At 46.3% G+C, this 19,244-nt stretch overlaps 1 protein-coding gene across 1 annotated transcript; it reads left to right on the top strand.

Annotated features, from left to right (window-relative positions):
- The first annotated feature begins 2,470 nt into the window (after positions 1-2,470).
- PPTC7 (protein phosphatase targeting COQ7) lies at positions 2,471-19,200 on the top strand. Its single transcript, XM_077308572.1, has 6 exons — positions 2,471-2,987; positions 9,526-9,705; positions 11,194-11,392; positions 13,132-13,255; positions 15,263-15,392; positions 15,924-19,200. The coding sequence occupies exons 1-6, from the start codon at positions 2,786-2,788 to the stop codon at positions 15,980-15,982; spliced, it is 894 nt and encodes a 297-aa protein (XP_077164687.1). The 5' UTR covers positions 2,471-2,785; the 3' UTR covers positions 15,983-19,200.
- Positions 19,201-19,244: the final 44 nt, after the last annotated feature.

Below are 19,244 nucleotides of genomic sequence, written 5' to 3' on the forward strand. Positions count from 1 at the left end.
AGAGGGAAAGCTATAAAACCCAAACTTAAGTGCATCACAGAAGTTTAAACAGGCCACAAATCACAAACCTGCTCAGTGAGTGCTTCAGGCATCGAATACAGATAAGGAGAAAAGAGAAGTTCAGAAACAGGACAAGCACAAAAGAATACCAGAGCAAAGAGTCACCCTTGCTGAGGAATGTTGAAATGGGCCTGCGTAAATGAGAATTGGGCCAGTGAAGCTTCTAATCAGAAACACAGCTGGATTCCAACCCTGCCTGCAAATTCTCCCTATCACTGAAACAAAGTTCAAATCTAATGGCATCTTTAAGACCAACTAAGTTTTATTCCGGGTTTGAGCTTTCCTTTGCAAGCATACTTCTTCAGATACAGTGAAGGTGCTTACACAATTTTATTGGTCTTAGAGGTGCCACTGAACTCAAAACTTTGTTTCAGAACAACACAGCTACATACCTGAATCTCCGTCACTGGCTTTGCTATTTACATAAAGCCCTTGTACCTTTTATTTGGCATGCAAAGGAGGCTCGGCCACACCTGGAAGAGTAAAATCACAGCACAGGTGTGGTCAAAATCTACTCTGGCCGAGCTTTACATAACCTCATAGAGAACAGAAAAAGAATACTTTTCAAATGGAATTCTAGCCAATGTAGATTATATATTTGCATAACAGAAGTGGAGAATGCACAGATAAGTTAACAGAATAAAATGTCCTTTTGAAACTACTTCATCTATCACTTGGACTCTGCTTGTAAAGTTGCATCTGCCTGTTTCATTGCCAGCACTTAGATGTACTTTTTATGAAACAAAATTAAGGCAATGAAATCAGACAAGGTTATTATAATATTTTGTGGAAATAATTGTGCTTAAAATTTGTATATTGTTCTCAAAAGTTTCTTTTGCCAATCAATAGAAGACTGCACCATTACATTTCCCCCCTCTAGGCTTTCTGATTGATTTTCTAGTTGTTTTTCGGGCGAGTGCTGACACTCTGTATGGTTTTCAAGACAAGAAACATTCAGTTTTGCCACTACCTGCCTCTGAGTGACCCTGGTATTCTTTAGTGGTCTCTAATTCAAACTTGCCCATCAATTGTTTATTTATTTGGAATATATTTATATGCTGTTTTTCTCTTGACACTCAGGACTCAATGTGGCTTATAAATTATAAACTCTGACAAATTTTTGTGCTGTGGAATGAACTATGCCCCTTCCTGCACAAAGCCACATTACACTGATGGTGGATCTGTGCATTGTGGTATCATCTTAAATGACAGCTGCTAAGGTCTCAGGAAAGAGAGTTTTTTCAGATTAGAAACTGAACATGGGATATGTTTGCCTAGCAGTCTGGAGAAAATGTTCCTGTACCTTTAACAGAGGCTTAATGGATTAAATTGGATCTCTGGAAGTGTTTCATTGCATAGTGGTCAATAATATCTAATTGAAATACTATTAAGGGGACTACATTTTTCTTCAGGCTGGTTGGTAACCTGAACCTGGGGCCTCCTGCATGCAACAGCATCGTTTCTTCCACTGAATTCTAGGGTTACCGTTCTTGCATTAGGTCAGGCTCTTTTAGGCAAGCACATATTAAAGTATCTTCTATTTACCTGTAGAAAAGATCTATTTAAGTTTTCTTAAATGTCTGGGTTTCTAATGTAGAAACTCCAGATCGTGGAGCAGGGTGGATCACAAAAAGAAGCAGCAACTGAGAAACGGGAAGGAAATAAATTGGAGGACATCCATCTGGATGGGTGTGGAGGCAATGACTCATCCAGGCTCTTTATGACCTTGAAATAAGGGTCACAGTCACCTTGACCTATCGGTGTTTCAGGGGGATATAATAACAATATAATTATTCCCATTTGGAAGAATCTAGGTAGGACCACTGAATGGTACCTCCCATGCGGCAACTACAGCTTAGTCAACGGGGCCCCGACTTCTCCTTTCTACAGCAAGGTGACCTGGAAAAGCCGCGTGGTCTTTACGGACGCAGCACTACAACTCCCAGAATGCCACGCCATGACGGGAAAGGGGGAAAAAACCCGTTCGGCCGCGCTGCCTGCCGGGAGTCGAAGCGGGTCGCGTGCTCCGCCAGCACCGGCCCTTTTAGATTTTTTCGAAAAAGCAAGGGCTGTTATGCAAATGAGGCGGGCGCTCGCAGCCAATCGCGCCGGGGAGCGCTCGCTGGCGTCGCCGTCGGGGGCGGGCGCGAGGACCCGGATGTGAAGAGGGCGGGCAGCCAGGCGGTCTGGCAACCGGCGGCGCTGACCTCCTTCCTTCCTTCTCGCCGTCCCTCGATCGCTCCCGCCGCCGAAGCCGAAGCAGCAGCAGCCGCAGCAGGCGAGGCCGGGGAGGATGGCGGCGGAGGGGCCCGGCTGGGAGCCGGAGAGACGCCGCCGGTGACGGAGCGCAGGCCGAGCGCGGGCGCCTGAGGGGAGCCCCGTGCTGAGGAGAAGGGGGAGGGGCGCCTCGTCCTCGTCCTCCTCCCGGCGGGAGGGGGCGGCGCCGGAGCGGAGGGGCGTGGCGGGCCCGGGGGCGCGACCCCTGCCTGAGGACAGCCGCCGCAGCAGCACCAGGAGGAGGAGGAGCGGGCGCCGCCGAGGAGGGTCTCCGCCGCGTCTCTGCGTGCGCGGCCGGAAGCGGGGCTGAGGCGGCGGCGGCGGCGGCGGCGCCCTTTGTTTCCCGGCGGGCGGCGATGACGGGGCGGGCTCCGTGAGCGGCGCGTGTTCCGGGCTCGAGGCGGCGTGGCCCTGGGGGTGCCGGGCGCCTGGGCCGCCGCCCCCCGCCATGTTCTCCGTGCTCTCGTACGGCCGGCTGGTGGCGCGGGCCGTGCTGGGGGGCCTCTCGCAGACGGACTCGCGCGACTACAGCCTGGTGACGGCCAGCTGCGGCTTCGGCAAGGACTTCCGCAAGGGCATCCTCAAGAAGGGCATGTGCTACGGCGACGACGCCTGCTTCGTGGCCAGGCACCGGTCGGCGGACGTCCTCGGTGAGTGGCCTCTGCAAGGGAGCAGGGCAGGCAGGGCTCTCGTAAGGCTTCCCGGGCAGCGGCCCCCAGGCTTGCTCGACTCCCGGATAGGGGCCCTTTGTCCTTAAGCTTGTTCTGGCCAGGCCCCTGTCTTGGGAGTGTTCTTGACGCTCCAGGATCCGATGGTGAAAAAGGCAGCAGTGCAGACTTTGATTTTTAAGAAGAAGAAGAGTTGGTTCTTATATGCTGCTTTTCTCTCCCTGAAGGAGGCTTAAAGCGGCTTACAGTCGCCTTCCCTTTCCTCTCCCCACAACAGACACCCTGTGAGGGAGGAGAGTCTGAGAGTGCCCTGATATTCCTGCTCAGGAGCCCAAGGTCACCCAGCTGGCTGAATGTGAGGGAGCAGGGAATCAAACCCTGCTCGCCAGATTAGAAATCCATGGTCCTAACGGCTGCACCAACCCTGCAAACAAGGAGATGGGAACAGCAGAGGTGTAAAATTTCTTTGGAAACAGAGAAATGTTGTGTAAAGTTGCAATCTGTGCAATAGTTACTTACCTGTGAACGCATAACTTATCTTACTTCTTTACTGGCATCAGAAGTAGAATTGATAACAAGCATAGTTTGGCTTATTTATGCAGCTAAGTTGCTTTAGTTCTCTACAAGCAGAACTGCAAATAAACTATACCTTATGGTACCTTAACACATTCATCTTTTCGCCACCTGAGGCATGGGGGAATGTTGAAATTAGAAAATATATTCTGTAGTAAACATCGTCTCACTATGATTACAAACATGCTTGTATCTCAACTTGTCAACATTACAAATATTGAAGTTTTAGTAGCATGTTTTGAGACAATGTTGCTGAAACTAATCATATGTTAACAATACAACATATCCATGAAAATAGGTTGCATATGTCTATGTTAAACATAGGGGTTGTCATTATCTAACTCTGTATATTGTCCTACAAAATAATTGTCATGCTGTACATCTCAAGTTTGTGACACCTAAAAAGCATTTAACTCATTCCAGAGTAGAGGAAGTTTCACAGGAGAAAGGAATCATTTTCTCCCATGTCCCCAGCTAATTTCTCTTCAGGCAGAACTAGAATAATGCCAGGGGCCTTCATAATCTCTAAGGAGCAGACACTTCCTGCTTTGAGTGCACCTTGTGTCCTTGTCTGGTGAAAAGCAAAGTGACTTTGAGGAGGGTTTCAGGTGTCCGATGGCACTTCGCACACCCAGTTTACTGTCGCTCATGGGGCATGCTGCAGATCTAAAATGCAGTGCTGTGTCAGATATCACAGAAGCAACAAGGGGGAAACCTTCAGAGTGTAGGCGCTTTGTGTGCTCTGTGGCCTTTGAAAGAACTTTTCAAGGTGAACTTGAGGACAGCTCATGTGGCTTTATGCTATGAATTGATGATTGATATTGCTGAACATTTCCTCGTGATTCATTTATAATTGTAAGATGGTTTTAACAATAAGACTCTCCTCTGGTATCCAGCCCTTGCTTTGAAACGGCTGAAGTTTATTCTTGAGGGACTACCACTGTAGCCATAGTTTTGAGGAGTGGTGGAAAATATTATCAGGCTGATTTCCTTATGCATTCTTTTCCATCTTTGTTCTTGAGTCATAACCCTCAAATCAAGTCCAGCTCTCTGGAGTTTATTCTTTCACTTTGCACTACGGCTGAGAAGCAAACGTGGTAAGCAGAGTTCATTTCAAAGAGTGCCTCTTTGCACTCTGCAGTGAGCTGCAGTGGAGGACTTGCTGCTTCCTTGACATCACAGCGTGATGCCAACACTGTTCTAGCATCATGGAGGTGCCTCATGGAGCAGCAGAAATTAACATTCTCCAGATTTGATCACATTACAGTGTTGATCATTAACTGGAGGTTTGGAGATAAATTTGCATTGTGGAGCATTAAGAGCCATTCATTCACTCTGAATTAAATCTGTGAGGCTTGATTCCTGGCTGCTAATTTCTTCTGATGCAGTCTAACTTATAGGCGAGAGGGTACAATCTGCTGTGCAAATAGGAAGTTAAATGTGAATGCACTGAGCCGAGGCTTCCAGTTCTCTACCTTATCCTACATCTTGTTCTTGCCATCAAGCGTTTTGTGTTTGATCCTATTAACAGCCATTGTAGTGTAGTGATTAAGAGTGTTGGAATAGCTCCTGGAAGACACAAGTTTAAAGCGGTGGGAGACCTTGGGCCACTCACACTCTGTTTCACCGACCTCACAGGGTTGTTGTGAGGATAAGCTGCTTTGGGTCCTCTTGGGGGACAGAGGTGGGTGTAAATAAATTTGTCTGCTTACTAGTAGTCTTCAAGCAGCAGCTGGACAGATACTTATATATATATTTATTTATTTAGCATTCTATACCACCCATTTCTTTGCGGCTCTGGGTGGTTTATATTGAACATTCTATAACTTACATGGAACTTACCTTGGATGCTTTCTCAACCAGGGGTTCATGAAACCCTGGGGTTTCTTGACAGCCCTGGAAAGATTTCCCAAATGTGTGGGAGTTAATATATGTCATATGGCCCCTTCCCACTCTAATAAGATATTGAATGTGTTAGCCATGGAATGAGCCTTAAGCGTGTTTCACTTTTCCTTCAATCCTGGTTTGTTTTTGGTATGAGTCATTCAGAGCCCTGAGTGTGCCAAGAGGTTTGATGTACAAGTTCTAAACCTTCCATTTGTGAGCCTCCGTGGGCTGGATAGGGGCGTGGAGGAGCCACATGAGCCGCTCCCAGGCAGTGGAAAGAATTTGCATGGGCACTTGGGATTAGTCCAAGTTCAAAGTCTATCCCTGTTTGACCAGCATGTAGAAAAAAAGCTACATATGACTTTCATCTATTGAGTAATAACTAACTTCTGAGAAATGCACCCTGTGTCATGAATTGAGAGCCTGCAGCAGGGTGGGTGTATGTCCCTGGCAGAGCTGGTGTAGTGAGTTATGCCAATTTTAACGTTGATTATAAAGGTTACTGAACATGTATGATAATTATTAGAATTGTACTTGCTATATAAATGCAAAGTGGTGTTACGGTCTTTTAACCCACTGGTTTCAGCTCAGGCTCTCGTTTGGCTGCCTGAAGTAGGTGTGTTTGGTGCCATCCGTTACAGAAAGATGCACTGTGTGGCACCAGAACCAACGCATATTCAGCAGTACAAAGCTGCAGGATTGAAAACCAAGCAAAAACTGAAAAACAGAACTTAAAAATTGAGCTTAGCGCAAATATTGGAAATTATTTTTTGGGAAATTATCTGAAAATTAATCAATCAGCACATCTATTGCAGTGAAGCATTACACACAAGACTAAATCAGGTGGCTGTTCACAGTTAGCAAGCACTAAATTATGAGTCGAGGGAAACCTCAAAAATTGAGATGCTCAGCAAGTTGAGCAGAATGTTAAATGTCTTCTCTTGGAGCCCTGGATAGATTCTCACATGCACAACTGTGGGGTGGATGTTTGTAAATAATGGAAGGAGAAGTTCTCACGTAGGCCTGCATGCCAGATGATGGATTTCTCCACAGGGTGAGCTGCATTTGCACCGTATATTCAAGCACAGGCTGCCTGGGATTTCCTCGGTCCTATTGTTATAACTGTGATGTTAAATTCTGTGGTGGGTGTTCAAGAAAGATGACATTCCAAACTTTTTAGTCATTGTGGCACTACAGAAAAACAACAGTGGATAAACAAAGTTTGGAGAAGTGTCAGTTCTTTATGGAAAGGCAGGGAAGCAAACTGTGTATAAGATACTAAGTGTTTTTAGACCCTTCGAAGCATGGGCATTTTAACAGATGGCATCAGCATAGCACCTGCTAACATGTGTCCATCAGAATGTGAAATTTTTGGATACCTGTTACTTGAATAAGAGTGGTCTTGCCAATGCAGCCCTGTATATAATAGATTGAATAAACTGGTAGTCTGTCAGAAACCTTCCTCACCAGATAAAGGTGCTCCTCAGCAACTGCAAGCAGGTGGCATCTTGCATGGGTAGCCCAGATGTGTTGAATGGTAGTCCCTGGGCAGGTACAGGATTAGGAGTTGGGAAGAGGACCCAGGTAACATAACAGCAGTTTACTGGAGTCACTGGTTGTCCGGGTGGCTGGTGTAAAAGGGAATGTGAATGAGGTGAGAAGCTGTAAAACAGCTAAAAGGTTGTGGCAGCAGTGATGACTCAATTGAGAGCACAAGTCATCTTCCCATGAGCAAAAATGTACTGCTTCTATAGAAGAAGAAGAGCTGGTTCTTATATGCCGCTTTTCTCTAGGCTCAAAGAAGTTTACAATCACCTTCCCTTCCTCTCCCCACAACAGACACCCTGTGAAGGAGGGGAGGCTCAGAGAGCCCTGATATTAGTGCTTGATCAGTGCTGTGGAGAGCCCAAGGTCACCCAGCTGGCTGCATGTGGGGGAGTGCAGAATCGAACCCAGCATGCCAGATTAGAAGTCCGCACTCCTAACCACTATACCAAGCTGGCTCTTTGATGGTCATCCCTGCAGAAGGCTCTTGACAGCTTCTTGGCCTCTCAAGCTAAGAGAATTTCACTCGATTTGTGAAGAGATGGCTGTGCTGACAAATGGGGGTGGCGTGCAGAGGTGCCTCCACTTGAGGAAATACATTGGCTGCAGAGCTCTTTGGAGAGATGGCCACAACACTGTCCAAGTGTCTTTCCTGCTTCACTGCTAAATGCTTCTCAGGCTTTTTGGCCTTACTGCTTTTTGGCCCACTATCTGCCTTGAGCCCTGGCCCCAAAGCTGGTGTTCTGTGATGTTTTTATCCTTAGTGTTTCTGCTGCGCAAGGAAATGCTGTCTTCATTTGCCTCATCAAGTACGCATACTTGTTTGTATGAGCAAAGGAGATAGGAGATCAAGGGAGAGCCCGAGTTCTGACCTCAGCAGCTGGTCGATGGGCTGTATGTGTATCTTCTGAAGAAGCCAGGAAAGGTGGCTCTTGGCACTCAGTACCCCCAAGGGTGGGACGTTTTGTTTTGTTTTTTGTACTTTTGTTACCAGAGTTGGCAGCAATGATGTTTTCCTTCCATGTATTACAGGCTTCAAAAATGCCAACAAGCAACTAGAAGGTTGTGTGCTATTTTGGGTAGAAATCTGATTAATGTCTGTGGTGTCTGGCTGTAATGTGCTGATGGCTTATAGTTCATGCCAAGGTCAGTTATCAAATGAGGGGCATTCTACAGATTAGCACATTTTACTGCATGCACTAAATTAATTTTCACTCTTTGGACAGAGGTTAGTAGCCTTCTGTTTTAAAGGAAGCCCGTCTTTCCTTGAGCAGATGCTCTCTGTGGAGAAGTGAGTCATCCAGCATCCTGAATCACTGGCATGATTTTGTCTTGTTCCCTAAAATACTTAAATTATGACTCCTGCATGCGGCAGAACAATTCCTGCACCGTATAAGCAATAGGAACATTACACTAGGTGCTTCTGTAAGTAGGTCTGCAGAGGCCAGATAATAAATACCTTAGAGAATATTTTCCTCAACTCCTCAACAATTCATAGGAACTCGCCTCTGCTAAATAGCTTTACTTGTTGCCATGTTATGCTTAAATCCTCCGGGGGTTCTGTTCAGATGGACTAATAGCTGTTTGCCCAGCTGCAAAATTGCAGCAATGGGTTGCATCTTGCTGGTCCTTTTCAGCATTAGAAAAGGCAACGCTTGGTTGAAATGCCTGGCATTTCTTCTTGTGTTTAGGGAACGTGTACTCAGGGATTATATACAGCCGTGTTAGGATCCTGTAATGATCCAATGATCTGGTAATGTCCTTGAGGCAAAGCTGCAAAGTGCCCAGTTCTGCACATGCTTGGATAGGGCGGGTTGTGTATCTTTAATCTATCAATAGCTACTAGCCCTGGTGACTGAGGGGAGCCTCCCCATTCAGAGCCAAGAGGCAACATCAGGGGAAAGCCTTGGCTTTTCATGTCCTGTCGCTGGCCCTCCCTTCAGAGGAACTGGTGGCCACTGTTTGAGATGAACTGCGTGGACTATTCATGGTCTGATCCAGCAGGGCTCTTCTTTTGTTTTCTTTGGCTCAGCATTCATTACCTTTTTCTTCTGCTTCAGTGTTGAAACCTTTTAAATTCTTAGAGGTGATCATCTTAAAGCAAGCAAAGTGGCCTTGGGTGCTTAATTGCACTGGTGTCCAGGTGTAGGTGTGTCTACTTGGGCTGAGTACATCTTCAAGAGGTATCAAAATGAGTCAGTAACTCCTGAATGATCCCCTGGAAGTAATTAATGGTGGTTGTTTCCATGCCCTACACTTAGTTTGGTCCTGCTGACTTCAGCAGGGGTGTTTCCAGGACTATGCTGGATTTTGGCTCCTAAGTTCTTACTTGGAAGCGATTGCCTCGCTCATTGCATGCAATGTTGAATTGGGCAGGTGGTTAATTTAGAAAGCCTTCTTGAGTTCAGTGAGCTAGAATAATAAGTAAATGTCAGCAGGGTGTGCAAATTTCACTTATATTACTATTGAAGAATCAACTAGCATTCATTGTGGGGTTTTTTTTTTGTTCTTTTAGGTGTCGCGGACGGTGTTGGAGGCTGGCGAGACTATGGCGTTGATCCTTCTCAGTTCTCAGGGACTCTGATGCGCACTTGTGAACGCTTAGTAAAGGAAGGACGGTTTGTCCCGAGCAATCCGGTTGGGATCCTCACCACAAGCTATTGTGAGCTGCTGCAGAACAAAGTACCTTTGCTTGGTAAGAGCAACAACCCCACCTTTCCTTGTCCAGCAGCAACTGGGTGGGCCTTCTTAGCCAACTGCACCAGGACTGTTCTCAAGAGAGTGACAGATAAGCATCAGCTCTCTATCTGGCCATAGACAAGCCATCATCCTGTGTGAAATGTCAGAATCATATCACTTAACCCCACCTTGCAGGTTCGATGTTCACCTATTTTAAAAGTGTAATTAAGAACTCTTTGAGTCCAGAAGCATTGTACAGATGTCCTGTGGGGACTTTGGTGGGTTTGCCTTGAATGATTCTTGAGATCTAATCTTGAATGATTCAAAATCAAATTATACGTTCTTGTCAAAAAATAATTAGCCACTGACTGGCAAGTTTTGACTAAATTGTGTGTGGGGGTTTTATTTTGCTGATTTGGGCAGCAGATTCTGCCCTGGTGCCTTAGGAAGAGTACACAAATCAAAACTCAAAGCTTTGGGAACATCATCAGCAAACGTGGTTCTAAAGTATGTCCGTTTGGGCCCATGAGCTGGCAGTCCCACAAGCCTAAACTGTTTTTTCTGTGTACTTTTGCAGAATGTGGCCTCAGGACTGCTTTTGAGTCACGGGAGCACTCTGGAATTGCCCATATTTATTTTCATGCCAGGAACATTATTTATGGTGCTGGTCAGAGGCAAATCTTGCCTGCACCTCTTTTAGGAAAAACAGCTCTTTTAGGAAAAACAGAGTCTGGTGGGGCTCCTTGGGACACACGTTGGCCGTGTCTGGAGGTTGCGGAGAAAGAGCTGTGCTAAAGGAAACTAACAACCTTTTGCCCACTAAGCGCAACGGAGTGTCTGGCACACATACCGCTCACCTGATCTTGGCTCGAGTGCCAGGAGGTCTCTTTAAATATGCAAGTTATATTTAGTCCGGGTCTGCTGAGCTCAGGAGGCATCGGCCCTTTTTCCTTACCCATCTAAAGAACAGGCATCATCCGCAGAGTTTGCCTTCGGACCTTGCTGGAGCTGCTGGTTCTAATTATACTGCAGCTGTTTCTGTGGAAAATCGCTAACTAAACGGTGCGCTGTCATCCTCAAGAAATACCACTCTCCAGATGTGCCTGATCTCTGAGTTTGTGTGCTGTCACATCCTCTGCTGGGAAGCGAGGCAGGATAAAATGTTCATTGAAGCCGGGCCTTGTTGCACATATCACTGAAGTGAACACTGCTCGTTGAGTGGCAGAGTGTGCCAGCCTCACAAAAAATAGAGCCTAAGGGGGCTAGCTTAAAAATAGTGTTGCCAGTGCTCTGGGCTGTAATTTGCAGCAGAAACTCTTTCAGTGCCTGTTTGCCGGCAGCGTCCCACTGAAATGCGTTTCCTTGCATCTTGCTTGCCTGCTCTAGAAGATGCGCAGCTCAAGCACTATGCTCTCTGATTACACCTCTTTGCAGTTCAGTGTTGAATGCAGATGCCTTTTGGGCTCCCCCCCTTCCTAACCAGCGATTGAAATCTCACTTCCAGGGAGCAGCACAGCTTGCATTGTTGTTTTAGACCGGACGAGGCATCGTTTACATACAGCCAACTTGGGAGACTCGGGCTTTTTGGTAGTCCGAGGCGGGGAAGTGGTGCATCGGTCTGATGAGCAGCAGCACTACTTCAACACTCCGTTCCAGCTGTCGATAGCCCCGCCCGAAGCGGAAGGGGTCGTCTTCAGTGACAGGTAAGAGGCTTCGCGCTAAAGGCAGCGCTCTCTTGGCCAGAACAAAAGTCACTTCTGTTTGGGAGTTCTTGTGCTCACGTGCAGGAGAGCAGAACTCTTCCGCTGGTGATTTCAGCCTTCCGGAGCTCCAAACTGGTTGCCATTTGCTTCCTGAAAGAAGTGAAGTGAAAGTTCTTCTATTTGCACAACATGTTTGTAAGTTACTAGACCAGGAGGAGCTGTATGACTCGATGATTAGCTGGGTGAGGAAGGCTCCCTCTCCAGCACGGTCTTCCCAAAGGACTGGCTTGAAAGTTTGTAATACAGTCCTCCTTTTCATGCAGTAAGGCAGAAATTGCATGGAGAATTCTGTGCTGTACGCAGTATGGCTTTCATTAGGGGTGAAGCTGGGGCTGTGTGGGCTGGTGAGGCAGGTGCGGAGCCAGCCCAGCCGCACCTAGAAATCCTTGCCTGGCTCTTTAGTGTGTCTGGGAATAGCTCCTCGCTATGCTGGCTTTATCTTGACGCCCTGAAGAGAAATTCCATGGGGGGAAGCAGCCCCTTTGTGGCAAGGCAAGTGGATTTGCTTCTTCCAACTAGCCTTTGTCTAGCAACTCAAAAGGAGGTGGGGGAGGGTGTCCTGCCTGTGGACTTCTCCATGTCTGTCTGCAGGTCTTGCACTGAGGTCTCTGCAGCATGTAGAAGCTGGCCTTTTGTAGAGCGTTAGTGTCCTTGTCAGTGTCTCGGATACATTTCTCTCCTGCTGACTTGATGCCTGCTTGCCCAGCAAGCCTACTGTGGTGTGTTTCTTACCATTGGAAGTTACCATGAAAAATATTTATTTATCTAGAGGGAGTTTGTTTGGGTAGAAGCAATCCCCGTCCCATTTTCAGACTGTACACAGGGTGCATAATAATGGCCCCCTAGAAGAAGCAGATGCAGAGAGGCTAGTCTTCAACGCGCCCCTCCCCCCCCCAAGACACAGAGGGCCACGTTTGCCCCTCGGGCCCTTCAAGTTGATCAGCATGTCCTGTTGTAGGAAAGAGCCCTGCCATGGAACGCAGCTAACTTTCCATACTCAGGCAGTGAGGTAGCAAGAGCCTGAAGAGCACAGAGAGAAGCATGTGACTGCAGCTTGTATTAAAAGCTTCCAGCAGTGGCCTGTGCCCAATCAAAGCGAGCAGAACTCCTGTCTGGCAGAACACCAAGGTCTGAGATGGGAATGCTGGAAAAGCATGGGCTGTCCAATGGGAACAAGACCCTTTGCAGGCAAACTATCAAAGGTCACTGGAGCAACCCCCTCCCCTTCAGAGTACGATTTCTGGAGACTCTGGTCAAGACAGGAGCACCGAAAACTTAAGTGCAAGTAGCACACTTGAGGGACAGATTTACTGCAGAGTTCCTTCGAGGCTTGACATTCAGGATATGAAAGGGCTACCGAGACACATGTCAGATGACCAGCCTTTTCAACGATGCTGTCCTACCTGTCTCCATGGGCTTGAGAAGTCTGGGACCGATATAAAATCAAAATAAATGGACACCCCCCCCCCAAAAAAAAATGCCTGAAGCTCTTAACACACTATCAGTTAGGTAAACCTACCATGTTATCCCCATGAATACAAGCTATTGTGTTGGTTTTTGTGGTTTTACTTTTGAACACACATGACTGTGAACAACTTGTTATCTCTGTGCCCTAGGTTGAACTTTGGCCCAGGATGATCCAAAGGGACAGATGTTCATTATCTTTGTTTTTTGTACAGCCCAGATGCTGCCGACAGCACAACCTTTGACGTCCAGCTAGGAGACATCATCCTGACAGCCACAGATGGACTTTTTGACAACATGCCTGACTATATGATACTTCAGGAGCTGAAGAAGCTGAAGGTAAATCACCTTCCCTGCAGATGTTTCAGGGTGGTTTCAGGCTGGGCTGTGGACCGGAGATGGTGCAAGTGGCCACATTCTTTGAATGCAGACAAGGGCTGTGCCTTTGTTGCTCTGACTGGACTTACTAGCAGCCTTTGATACTGCGGAGCATGCCGTTGTGTTAATTGGTTGGGCGGTAGGAGTAGGGATTGAGGCATGTGCTTTGGATTGGCTTAAAACTTACGGACAGAAATCAGTGGGCCGCTGTGGGAGACCCATTGTCATTCCAGTGGTATCTAGGGTCCTTTGAGGCTCAGTCCTGTATGCTCTTCAGTCTCTGGGTAAAGCGCTTATGGGGAATTAATATTTTTGGAGTAGGCTGATGGTACCTAGTGCTGTATGCCTTTAGCCAGATCATTTGGTGACGTGGTAGAGGCTCTGAGCCAGTGCCTGGTGGCTGTGCTTGAAGGGCTAGAGGTGAACAAGTTGAAACTGAATCCCAGTAAGAGAAAAACAGTGTTGGCTTGAGAGCTGACGTTCAGTAGGACATTGTCCTTCCCATTTTTGATGAAGTCCAACTGACCCTTGCTGACCAGACGAAAAGCCGGGGGGGGGGGGGAGCCTGAATCCAAGAGAAGCAAATTAGTTCAGTTCCAAAAAAGGATTCTTTCAGCCTTGCTTAAGTTCTGTTTTCATCTTGCACTGTTCTTTCAGTTCTGTAATCCTAGTCCAGCTGCATTGCGTGTTGGAGATCTTTGCTCACTGGCTCTTCGTATTTTGTATGAGAAGCATTATTTTGTCACTTAAAAAGGCAGGTCACTGTTGATTAATTAAGTAGTTACCAGCAAGGCCATTTAAAGAATTCATGTCAGGGGCAAGATGTGAACGGGGGATTTCCTGATGTGTGTATCTGTTCCATTTTGCACCTGTCTATGCTCTATTATGTTTATCCCCTGTCTTTTGCCCATGGAGCTCAGCATGGCATCTTTGGCCCTTTCTTCTTCTGTTTTATCCTCACAAGACCTCTCTGCGGCAGGGAGAGTCATCCAGTGGGAGCTTGGACCTGGATCTTCCCAAACCTAGGCCAGCACTCTGACCACTACCCTACTGTGGCTGATCAGGGCGTGTTGGTCCGGGTGCTGGCCAGTAGGCCGTGCTAGAAGAAGAGTTGGTTCTTAGATGCCGCTTTTCCCTACCCGAAGGAGGCTCAAAGCAGCTTACAGTCACTTTCCCATTCCTCTCCCCACAACAGACACCCTGTAGGGTGGGTGAGGCTGAGAGAGCCCTGATATCACTGCCCGGTCAGAACAGTTTTATCAGTGCCGTGGCGAGCCCAAGGTCACCCAGCTGGCTGCATGTGAGGGAGCGCAGAATCGAACCTGGCATGCCAGATTAGAAGTCTGCAATCCTAACCACTACACCAAACTGGCTCTCTGGAGGAAGAAGCATCCCCCTGTCTCTTTCAGGTGCCAGAGATTGAATGGTTGGATTCCAGTGAACATGAGGCAGTGACATAAAAGCCGCGCCCGTTCTGCATCCAGGCCGCCTTAGTTCTCAAAAAGGACTGAGAGCTGCAACTGTCTGTACCCTCACCAGAGTGTTTGGTACAAATAAACCACCTGTTTGGTTGGTACAGAAGGCTCTGCAGTCATGCCAGTCTGAGGGTGAGGCACCTTGGAACTTTTGTGGGCCTGCTGAGAGCCTCTTTGCTGCTCTTCCTGGATTTGCTGCTTAATTTGAGGGCAGCTTCTCCAATCTTGTCCTAGCAGGTCATTTTTGTCCCCTTTTATGCCACATTCCTGAATATGTTCTCTTTCACCTTAACTACCCTGAGCCTCAGGGGAAGGCTGTATGTAAAAGTACAATAAATAGATATTAAGCAAGCTTCTCTGGCTGAGACATTTTCCATTGAAACCCAAAAGGAGGTTTCAGCTGTCTTAGTTCTTATCAGCGTGTCCATTTTGATTAAGTAGGTAGTCTCTTTAATGTACGTGTTTTCTGATAACTGTCTTGTTTTTGGTCCAGAACTCGAATTATGAGAGCATACAGCAGACAGCAAGAAGTATTGCTGAGCAAGCTCACGAACTGGCCTATGATCCAAATTACATGTCACCCTTTGCACAGTTTGCATGTGACAATGGACTGAATGTAAGAGGTAAGGTCCTTCGCCTCCCAGGGTGGAGAGGCAGGGTTGAATATTTAAAACAACAAGTTTCATTCCATGATGCTCTGAGTGAGTGATCTTCATGTGCTCAGTAACAAAATGCCGACGGGTGGGTGGGATGTAGCACAGGTGCATGTGGTCTGTCTGCTGCCATAATCTCCTCTTAATAGCAAGCTTCCAGGTCATAGGTCACTCAGCCGCGCATGGGGTTTCCCAGTATGTAGGAAAACGTTCACTGCAAGCTTAAAGTGGAGAACATCGAGGCTCCCTTAGAACTGTTCTCCTTTAGCAGGCCATCAATTAAACGCACTCACATGTTCCTTCCTTGATTGGGGTGAGACATCTCCAAGCCCCACAGTTTATGATGATCCATCTGCCACATTCCTGATTCTTGCTGTGATGAGCCTGTTAGGATTGCTTGCAAAGGATGACCTTCACTCTGTTTGTTAACACAAGAAGTGTATTGACTGTGTTTTAAGCTCACCTGTTCTGATGAAAGCATCCACATGTCTCACTCTGCAGGTGGAAAACCAGATGACATCACTGTCCTCCTGTCTATAGTAGCCGAGTACACAGACTAAGGGGCTGGAAGCATCAATTTGTGATTACTTGTGTTGTTCCAGAGTTGTTCCTGGCTTCACACGTACTGTTTCCTGCTGGCAGGACATCTCTGTCTTTGCAGCTGATCTCAGTGGCTATTCTACGTTACGTCCATTGCCTGTATTAAGATTCATTCGAGGTCTCTGTCGAGAACCACTACTGGGGTACATCTGCCAGCAAGAAATGAAGAATTTCAATACTTGAAGCTTGTCATTAAAAATGTAGTAATTATTGCATAGTAATGGTATAGGGGGAGTGATAATCATGGTTACGCTTCTTTGTTACAGCAAGCGTAACAAAGTGTAAGCAGATGTTCATATTTCAAAGCTTGGTGTACTACTGAAAATTCCCTTCTGTGAGGACATCCTATAGGGCTAGAAGCGACCCAGTTTTCCACAAGTGGCCACCCCAATACAGCCGAGGGTTTGTGTTTATGTGAACTTTTCAGAGGCTTTCCAAGTGCTGTGATCCTCTGGGATTATCTGGTGTCAGCCCAGGAGCCTTGTCTGTTACTCCGTTTGAAACACAGGATTCGTTAGTGAAACGTGTGTGTGAGAAAGTCGCCACGTAGGGGAGAGTGTATGTGTGTGAAGCATGTGGTCTGTTGTTCTGATGGAAGTTCTGCATCATTTCTCCACAGGGTGTTGCTGCTGCTAGCAGCATTCTTCTTTTAGAAAATAACTTCTCTAAAAAAAACCTTTCAATGGGAATAAAGTCTGCGGAGAGAAGTCAGGGTGTTGCGCGCATGCCTGAGCGAGGGGTGCTGGATCGGGCTTGATGTGTGGCGGTTGCCGCTGGAGAGGGTGGGGCGGCCCTTCTCGGTTTCAGGGACATTACAGCGTCTCACAGGGCACCTCTTTGCCTGTGCCCCAACAGCCACTGGCATCAACATAATGCAAAAAGTGGAACGAGTAGTGTTGGCATTTCAGTGGCTCGTATAACCGAGGGTTTCCAGAGTGGACTTTAATGATGTTTACAGGTATCTAATAGCCATTTTTCAATATAGCTTTTCTTTTCATTTACACTCGGTCCTGTTTCTTCAGTAGCTGCAAACTCCCTTTTTTAATTGCTCATGTAAAAAAAGAATCAATAGTGTAAAGATATATATATATATATATATTTTGGTCAGTTTTTCATAATTTTTGCTGGTAGAAAAGTATTTAGAAATGAAAAGCCATGTTTTATATAGCAGTTGAATAATGTTGATGTTTAGATAATAAACTTGGCCAGTGAAGCACTCTTACCTTATTAAAAGAAATACAAAAAGGGGATTTTGCTGCCAGGTTTATTGTATGAAAAAAAAAACCCTAAGTTTGAGGTTACCTCAGCCTGTGTTAAATATTTTTTTTGTGGTTGTACTGTATATTTGCATAATTGTGTCAAGCTTTTATTTATAATTGTGTCACATGTACTATGTACATGTCACTATTTCAGTGCATCTTGCTTCTGGCAGGCATTTCATTTATCATGAGAATGGGCTGAATCATGTGAAAGCTATTTTTTTCATCTGCCTTTCCTAAAATCAGCATGATGATTCCTCCCCCCCCCCAAAAAAAATCACCCAGAATTCCTTGTCACAATGCCTTAACCGCCCAAAACTTGATAAAAGTGGGATTTTTTTGGCATGGACGCAGGTTGGCATAATAGATTCATATTGTGATAATTTTTTAAATGTGGCAAATGGTAACTTTGCACAGACCATTTTAGTCTCCCTTGCTTCTGAAGCTGGACAAGTTGCGCCTGAGTATCTTCAACTAGGAGGAATGTATTTTATGCTGCAGTACTTGGCTTCTCTCCTGTTGTGCCAGAGGAGTTTCTCTCTCTTTACATTGGGCTTTCTCTGCTTTGAAGGCTCCAGTATCCACTGCTGCAGTTCCTCATTAGGATAAGCACTGATCAGTCGCTGATTTCCTCCTTCCCCTCTTGGCCTTGACCTCTCCCAGACACGGTGCCTCCAGAGGGCGGGCGGCCCCCACTCAATGCAGCACGAAAGGCCACCTCTGGGATTCAAGAGGTGATGAGCCGGCGCCTTCGTCACTCAGCTGAGTGGGAGAACTTGGCTCTCCATCCTTTTGGGACTGAGCAGGAAACTCCCAGTGGAGTTTGATTGTTGGCCTTGCTTTGCTTAGAGCAGTTTTTAGTCAAGTCAGTATGTATAAAGCCATTTGTCTCTCGCCACATTTTTTTATGGTGAACAAATTTGATTTTTTTAAATTTGCAGATACTGTTCCTTCTTCCCCTCCCCCCACTGGACACCAAAGACCAGTACAGTTTATAGCTTTTTTCCATCTGTTTTTAAAGCAATACTGTATTATAAAGAAACTAATATTTTTATTGCACGTTTGAATTTTTGTTTTTTGTTTTAAGATGTGCACTCAAACATATCAGAGCCTGTTTCTTCCTATGAACTTAAGGCTGTCTGCGCACAAATCTTTTTCGCAAAAGGAAAAGGCAGGACTCAGGTGCTCCGCAGCAGAACCTGTACCGCTGTACGCTACACGCTGCTCTCGGAACTAGACTCGTGTTGTGATCGGGGACAGAGAAGGCGTTCTGTTTTTCCTCTTAAATTTTAAACGTGAGTGGAGACTGAAGAGAGCTGAAACGGCAGCCATGCTTTGTAGAGAATCTCAGAAGAAACGAGCATTATCCTCCTTGGCTAATTAATGTAGTGGCAGCCACAGGTTGACCTTCGGGGGGAGGGGGGTTCCCTGCAATTGTGTTACCAAGTTCATTAGTATAGCCAGGGTAATGTGAAATACCCATATTAATGAAGGAGTCCAATGTTCGTGGTCCCCCGTCAGTTTAGCTATCTTTGTGGAAGCTGGCATATATCCAATATCCCCCCCCCCCAAAAAAAAAGATTGTTATTTCTGCAACTGAAGTAAAATTGATTTTAAAAATAGGCTGCAGTTTGGGACTAGACTGAACATAGTCAAAACTGTCCCACAGTGAGAAGAAACACGGGTACTGTGATGGGCGCTGCTGCTGCCTGGGCTGTGGGAAACCAGACAGGATACCGAATTGGGCTTTTCTATGACAGAGGAGGCTTTTTCTTGTTAAATGAGGCTATTGTTCCCTGTGCTTACCTGGAAGACAGTTATGTGAATTGGATGTCTGAAGTATCATTTGTGCAAGAATACTATCTGTAAATACATTTAATGACCTGTAAAGATATTTAATAAATATAGTATTTATACAAGTGACGTGTGGCTCCTTCCACCATGCCCAAATTGTCTTGTCCTG

Source organism: Paroedura picta, chromosome 13 (genome assembly GCF_049243985.1).
Source record: "Paroedura picta isolate Pp20150507F chromosome 13, Ppicta_v3.0, whole genome shotgun sequence".
Lineage (NCBI taxonomy): Eukaryota > Metazoa > Chordata > Lepidosauria > Squamata > Gekkonidae > Paroedura > Paroedura picta.

What these genes read in the sequence shown, in the direction of transcription:
- PPTC7 (XM_077308572.1), top strand. Translation starts at nt 2,786, where the DNA reads ATGTTCTCCGTGCTCTCGTACGGCCGGCTGGTGGCGCGGGCCGTGCTG. An exon ending in CCGGTCGGCGGACGTCCTCG is followed by an intron (nt 2,988 to 9,525) that starts GTGAGTGGCCTC and finishes TTGTTCTTTTAG; the next exon opens with GTGTCGCGGACGGTGTTGGA. An exon ending in GAACAAAGTACCTTTGCTTG is followed by an intron (nt 9,706 to 11,193) that starts GTAAGAGCAACA and finishes TCTCACTTCCAG; the next exon opens with GGAGCAGCACAGCTTGCATT.